The 7,626-nt window shown below is 29.4% G+C and overlaps 2 protein-coding genes across 2 annotated transcripts; one reads left to right on the forward strand and one right to left on the reverse strand.

Moving 5' to 3' along the window:
• The first annotated feature begins 990 nt into the window (after window positions 1-990).
• LOC148230706 (transmembrane protein 50A) lies at window positions 991-2,558 on the forward strand. Its single transcript, XM_088194955.1, has 4 exons — window positions 991-1,191; window positions 1,394-1,525; window positions 1,898-2,033; window positions 2,110-2,558. The coding sequence occupies exons 1-4, from the start codon at window positions 1,090-1,092 to the stop codon at window positions 2,214-2,216; spliced, it is 477 nt and encodes a 158-aa protein (XP_088051081.1). The 5' UTR covers window positions 991-1,089; the 3' UTR covers window positions 2,217-2,558.
• Window positions 2,489-7,578, reverse strand: LOC148230707 (chitooligosaccharidolytic beta-N-acetylglucosaminidase-like). The gene is made up of 15 exons (XM_088194953.1): window positions 6,134-7,578; window positions 5,939-6,069; window positions 5,745-5,872; window positions 5,367-5,472; window positions 5,145-5,305; window positions 4,973-5,081; window positions 4,785-4,906; window positions 3,921-4,055; window positions 3,747-3,852; window positions 3,501-3,676; window positions 3,333-3,434; window positions 3,070-3,190; window positions 2,909-3,001; window positions 2,698-2,845; window positions 2,489-2,636 (listed from the first exon to the last, which is right to left on the reverse strand). The coding sequence occupies exons 1-15, from the start codon at window positions 6,256-6,258 to the stop codon at window positions 2,555-2,557; spliced, it is 1,845 nt and encodes a 614-aa protein (XP_088051079.1). The 5' UTR covers window positions 6,259-7,578; the 3' UTR covers window positions 2,489-2,554.
• Between the last annotated feature and the right edge of the window lie 48 nt (window positions 7,579-7,626).

Genomic DNA, 7,626 nt, shown 5'->3' on the forward strand with positions numbered 1-7,626 from the left:
GAGTATATCCCCTTTTCTCTCTCACGGATTTGCTTGTACGTGTCAAAGCGAATTGCACAAATGCGTGTGACAGCGAGAGAGATAGGGCAAGGTTCACGCTCTAACTCGCTCTGACGCACGCATCAGACGGCGTTTCAATCGTACGTCAGTATTTGTTTGCTTTTCGTCGGGAGAGCTACGTCGAAGTATAGAATATTCCTGAGCTTCTTCAATATTTTTCGATTTAACAAGTATATTTAGTATTTTTACTTTGTTAAATAATTTTAATATATACTAACTTTAGTTTGAATAAAATTTATAGCGATGGTCGAAATATATAATGATTCTGATGAATTGGATCTTGAATTTTAAGGTGTAGAATTTTTCTTGGATAGCGAAAACGTGATTGAAATATTTGAATCAGAATCAGACGAAGATTATTGCACTCATGAAGTTAGTAGTTTTCACATTTATATTTGGAAATATTATTTTTTATAAAAGCAATAAAAACAATTTTTTATTATTTATATCTCATATCAAATATGTCAGAGTAATGAAAACACGGAACATTCGTATAATGTAATTATGATATTAGCATTTTGTTATGATAAAAAATATGGCAAATATATATTATTTTGTAGGAAACTTTTTATACATCGAAGTCGGGGCATGTTTGGAACTCACGTCCTCTATCTTCAGTTTGTTTTGCTTTCGTTTTGCTAATAACAACTACTTGGCATCTTATGTTTTGAAATTTGATAATAATTTTCATGAAGGCTGCCGACAAAAAATTCTAGTCAATATTTATTTAACATTTGTTTATTTGCAATATTGCAGTATGTATTGTCATATGATACGACTCACCGGTTGATCATTATTGATAACGTTTATTCTTATTGTAAAATTTCTATACATAAGGTTACCATTCTTAAAAATAATTTTAATATAAATATTTCTGCCTTCCATAAATAATAAATAATATTAGTTTTAAAAATAAAATAATTTAGTTATGGGCAAATTTTGATACGTTATAGCCACAGCGTTGTGAATCAGCGCAGCTGTCATCTTGCGGGTGGTTTGACGAAAAAAAACCCCATCAACTTGATTAAAATGAGTTGCGGTGAGTGGTGCGGTAATGCTGTCAACAGCTGCTTTTGGTTTCAAGGAGAAGAAAGAAGAAATGCTTTGGCGTCCATTGCTGCCGGCCTCTTAGTAAGTAAACCGAATGTCAAAAATGAACTCATACTTCATATAACTCGAGTCATGCTCAAAAATCATACACAAATATAATTTTAAGCATTCACTAAAATTAAAAAAAAACCTAGAATTTAATTTAATATAAACAATAACTAATTAATAATGTTGCTCTTATCTCATTTAGTGCCATTGTTTGTATATATATTTTTGTTGACAGTTTTCTATCGGTTGGTGGATTATAATTGACGCGTCATCTGTTTATCCGACTGAACTTGCAAATGCATCTCATGTATGCGGTATATTTGCTACTTTATCTCTGATTATGGTGAACTCTGTATCAAATGCACAGGTAATTAAATTTATATATTATTCTATAAGCAAATTTGTAACTTGATGTTTGGTCATTAAAAGCGTGCGTAATTAATAGTTTCAAAGCAGAAATTTTAGTTATTAAAATATTAACCCCAATACATCAGTTTTTGTAGAATTGCCAATAATACTCTGATACGATACATACATAGTCTCCTTTTAAATTTTACTGAAAATGAGAATTATATTAGATTATTAACACATAATATTGTTTCATGTATTTTTCAAAGATCTTTTCTTTTTCAAATTTAAAACTGGGTTTCATATGGTATTTTTGACAAATTGACTAGAATGGTGTTTTCACCCTTTTACCCAATTCTAAATAGAGACTATATAATTATTTATATTATAGGTTAGAGGAGATACATATTCAAATGGATGCATTGGAGCTAGAGGCGCCAGATTATGGCTTTTCCTCGGATTTGTAATGGGATTCGCCTCACTCATTGCAGCCTGTTGGATATTGTTTGCTAATTATGTTCATGTTGGTAAGTATCAAATATGTATAAAAATGTCTTGAAATTATTTACTAATATATTATATCATGTATATTATTTTTTACAGAAAATAAAGCATATTGGCCAGGGCTTGCAATATTCTTTCAAAATGCTCTAATATTCGCCGGTTCGTTGGTATTTAAATTTGGACGTTCTGAAGATCTGTGGGGATAAGTGAATATTTGTATTTTTATATTAAGTGAATAATATTTCGATAATGCGCTAGTTATATACATATATATATTCTGATTAATATCTTATTCTTGATTAACTTAATATTATGTTCATTTTTAATTCTAAGTCATATAAATAATAAAATAGTTGCCGTGATAAAGATCGCATAAAATATGTACGATACATTGATTCAAAGACAATTTTTCCAATTATTTATATATTATATACTAATTTATTTTAGGCTGATATAATATATTGTATAATGAACAACTACTGTTTCTTAAATATTTTTTATATTACTGTAATTTGAAGAATATAATAAAGTTTGTCTTTGCGAATTAATTACAGTGTCCTTCATTCTGATAGCACCATTCAGGTTGTAATGCATCTGCATCTATGCCCAGACGGACTAATCTTTCCCTACAATTAAATAAAAATTATATATTACTAATAATGCAATATAATCGAAAGATGTCTGTACCTGAAATGCAACATCCTTCTTTCTGCGGCACGCCAAGTAGTTTTAGGTTCAGCCCACAATCTTTCGGCCAAGGCGCCCGCACGAGGCCACAATCGCCCATCTATAGATGCTGTATCGACTTGTTCAGACCAAAGCGCTGCTTCTCCGCCTAAAAATAGTTTATAATATATTATCAATATTTATAATCGATTTTACAGTAATATTTTCTCACCCAAAATTAAATCCTTCTTATCTCCTGCCATTTTTGCTGGACTGTTGTCATAAACTTTTTGCCATCCAATATAAGGCGAACACCAGTTATTTCCTGAAAATATAATAATCGTTTAAAAGTGATAGATTTTATTAAAATATAAAAATAAATGTATATCCAACCTTCTCCGACCCAAGCTCCGAAGCCGCAGTCAAAATAAAGTGCATCATGATTAGATATGATCAGCTTGTATCCTTTGTTTAGCAAACCTTTAATCTCTGGATCTACTCCTGTGCTCCATACCTATAAAATATGATTTTTATTGCATTTTATAACCCTAATTAAAGGCTTTAAAATAAATTTTCTACCAAAGAGATATTTTTACTGATTTACTTGCCCAAATATATGATCAATAGATAGAATGGGATTGAAATAAAATGCTTACCTGTATTATATAATCACTATTTGATAAATATTCTTCAATGTGCTGATACTCGGTTAAGGTACTAGTCCATAATATCAAAGGTAATTTTTTTCCTCCATTAACCTGACAAATTATGTTTTATTTACCACACAATTGTTAAACGTCATAACAATAAATTCAAAACCTTACTTTATAAGCCAGCTCTTGAGCTTTTTTCTGGAAATATTCCCATAAATATATAAAACCTTGATCATTCAATTCCCACCCTTTATTCAACATCCATGTAGTAATTTTGTCGGACGAGTTCCAACACTCGTTTTTAACTTCGTCGCCACCCATATGGAAAATATCAGGTTTAAATACCTCTGAAATGATTTAGAAATTAAATAAAAAAAATTTATAGTTATATTAAAATATACAATATTAACTGATAACCGAAAATATCCTTATAAATTCCTCCCAATACTTCATACAATTTATCTTGAGTTGGATCCAATTGGCCACAAGGAGGTTCCACGCAATATTTAGTCCACGGTTCTCCCTAAAAATATAAAAAAAATTGTTAAAGTATATGTTAATATATAAGATTGAACAAATCACACTTTTTACCTTAAAACAAACTGTTAAACCAGTATTCTGCCATCCTTCGCCTACATGTGCTGGTGCATCAAATTCTGGCACAACCCTAATTCCTCTTTCGAAGCCATAACCAACTATATCAATAATATGATCTGGAGTATATACCTACAATATATGTTAATAAAAATCAACAGATTTTCAAAATGATGCCTTTAGTGTAATCATTATTTTATGGATTATTGTGATAGATAGTAAGATATAATATAATATAGTATGTTATAAAGATATAATAAAGTATTTAATTAATAAAGATATAATATAATATAATGTGATATAAAGATATAATACATAAGGTGGCCCAGAAGTCGCGAACTGGTTTGTTTACCCCATAATTTATAAAATATTGGTTAAAACACAAAAATGACGATTAGACTTTTTAAATTAATCAATAAATATTTCTTTACAAATCAATTGGCAAAAAATATATCACGTAGGTGACCCCCTTTTTCTGCTTTGCACAAAACTGCTCTTCACTGCATTTTGACCATGACCTTCCTTAGTATTTCGGGCTTTATTGCTCGAACTTCATGCTCAATGTTGAGTTTTAGCGCTTGAATGGACTGACGATAATGAGCCTCTCTTTAATTTTCCGAACCCCACAGCTTGCAGTTTTGTTTATTAACAAACCCATTCAAATGAAAAAGAACTTCATCGCTCATGATGAGTGTGTGAATACACTAGTTCGCGACTTCTGGGCAACCTGTAGTATTTAATTAAGTCCTTAATAAATAATAATTCACACAACAAAAAAATTAGCATATAATTATACATATAGATCAGTTTGCATCACACATGATACTGACTATAACAAAAATATATTATTTTTATATTTACTTTTCTTGGATTAAGAACTCCTTTTCTCGTCATTTCTGGGTATGTCTTAGAATAAAATGGAAAACTGTGTGAATCGGTAATATGCCAATGGAACCTATTTAATTTGCAAGCTGCCATCGCATCTATATTTAATTCAATAAATAAATTAACGAGATTTCACAAATAATATATATTATATGAACACTTACCTAATGTGTGTTTTATTGATTCTACTGAGAAATAATTTCTAGACGTGTCTAGCAATATGCCTCTATAAGGGTACACAGGTTTGTCGTGAATCATTAATGAACCTGGAATCTGTTTTTATAATTATGATATGTGTATTTAACATATAATGATATGCAAATCGATTATATTTACTAATATCTTTGAATGCAAATCATCAAATATAATAAATTGCTCTAAAGTTTCCAAAGCGTGCCTTGCACCAAAGTAATTGTGTGCTTTTATCCTAGTATTGACTTCGTCATTGTTTAAGCTTATCGTTATTTTATAACTCTCATCAGTATTTAGACCTAAATCTAAGAATGTAAAGCAAATAGTTAATTTAAATTAATTTCATAAGATTTAATTTATGCTTACTTATATCATTCATATCTTCAATATCAAAGGTTATGTTGATATAGGCACTTCCTTTTAAGACTTCAACATCAGCCGGAACCAAATTTTTGATATGGGAATAAAATCTCTGCAATGTTACATTTAAAAATAATAAATGATGTCATTGCTCATTAAGCACTTAAAATTTCGCTCATAGTTTTGGGCATTGGTGCAAAATCGCAAAATACAATGAGTCAAATGTTAAACTGCGATTAAAATTTTAAACACTGCTCTGGTGTTCTGCAAAGTCACTGGTCTATCGTGCTGATGATATTGTGCTTATGACATTTTTATGTGAGGTGCCTTTCTATAATACATTCACATATATTGTACATATATCAGATATTTAATATAACTTACGTCAACTGCAGATAAAATAAATATTTCAGAATTTCCAGATTGTACATCATAGCTACTTTTATTTACATCCAAGTGAACCAAAAATGTTCCCATTTGAAAATCAATTGTCGGCATTGGCCACATGCCACCTTAAAATGTATATAATTATAATAATATGTATTATTACTAGTTACTTATATTTGAATCTAACTAACCGTAATCATTACAAAATATTTTGCAAACACTTAAACTCTGCACTTTCTCATCAGTTTCATTTTTTAATAAAAACTTTTCACATTGTCGCTTACTATTGCATACCCAACCACGTATTTGCTCTTCAATGGCACTGTAATTATTTTTAAATTAAAATTTTCCTTAAAAATATAAAATCATTTTGTGTTTATATTTACTCTTCGGGGGATAAAACTGCAACTGTTGTAATAATTCCGATCGCAGCTCCCGTAAAACACACAAACGTGCCAATAATAATTATTTTCTTAACCAAAGGAGACACAACTGCCGCAGTCGGTTCCATTTTCAAAATGAATGTTTCAACGTCTACATATTATTACATGGTAAAAATATTTTATCAAATAATGGATATTATCCATCGGTATGTGATACAAACTGATATGATATGTCTTATTTGTAAATGTATTTCTAATGCCAGGTGTACTCGGAGAGTTCTAACAATGGTATCTTTATACTTTATATCAATCTCACAATTTTACTTATACCTCAATAATATTATAAAATAGATATCTACATATATATATACTTTACATTAAATCTAAATGGCCTTATAACAATAATGCATTTTTTTAAATAATGATGTTTTTGTATATTTCAATTGTATCTTGCGGATTTGAATTGATAATTGTAATTATAATACTGACTGATCACTTCGGATTAAGTTCTTGTAGCTTTTCTTCACTGATGAATATCGAAGTGATAATCCAAAAGTATGTTAAGTCTTTAATGTACTCACAATATACATACTTAGTATTGAATGTAATACATTAATAATATATATGTTCATACTAAAATAAATACAGCTTAAAAATATTTGTAAATTATCTAAATCCCAGATAGATTATAATTGTACATTATATGAAATATTTATTTTGATAAGGTTATTTTTATATTATATTATTTTGCTATTATATAATTTATAGAGATTATGTATGGATTATTTACATATGGAAAAATATTTTATTAAATCGTAAATATATACTTTAGTTAATTTTTGATATCTTAAGTCAGTCATATTTGAGATATTTATTAATACCCCGTAATCCTGAGTTGGAAAAGTTTTTTAGCACTAAAAGTACATAGAACGTTTTAGTGCGTCTTTGGAAATGTAACAATCACGTTGATTGCTTGCTAGCGTGGTTACATTTAATATTGCTATGTATGTATGTCTTGTACAATTATATGTACTGCTTTTAGGCTATTGCTTCTACAATATGTATATTGACTAGTGTGTCCGAAAATAATATGCTATTTTAAGCCTATTTATAAATATTCATCGCCAGTTGGCGTTAGCGTATCAGAACACGCCCACGCCGAATATCAGCTGCTTCTGGTAGTTAATCAGTAAGGGTTCCACTTGGAATTGTAGGTATTCTTCGAGTACTGAACTTGTACATTATTTTCTGATCTCTGATTTGATTTGATTTTTGTTCTCGAGGCAAATTTTACAAATCACATTTCAGTTGTTTTCTAAATTAAATTTTAGCTTATTGATTCACAATGACATAAGAAACGCACTCTGTGGCTTTTCATAGCAATTATCTCTTAGACACTTGAATATTTCTTTGTAATATGTCTAATTGGGACCTCATAAATATTTTAATCATCCTACTTTTACCCCCCCCCCCCCAATTATGATAGCTTATAAACA

The sequence above is a fragment of the Plectrocnemia conspersa genome, unplaced genomic scaffold (genome assembly GCF_051122295.1).
Source record: "Plectrocnemia conspersa isolate PC_06_02 unplaced genomic scaffold, ASM5112229v1 ptg000010l, whole genome shotgun sequence".
Classification (NCBI taxonomy): Eukaryota; Metazoa; Arthropoda; class Insecta; order Trichoptera; family Polycentropodidae; genus Plectrocnemia; species Plectrocnemia conspersa.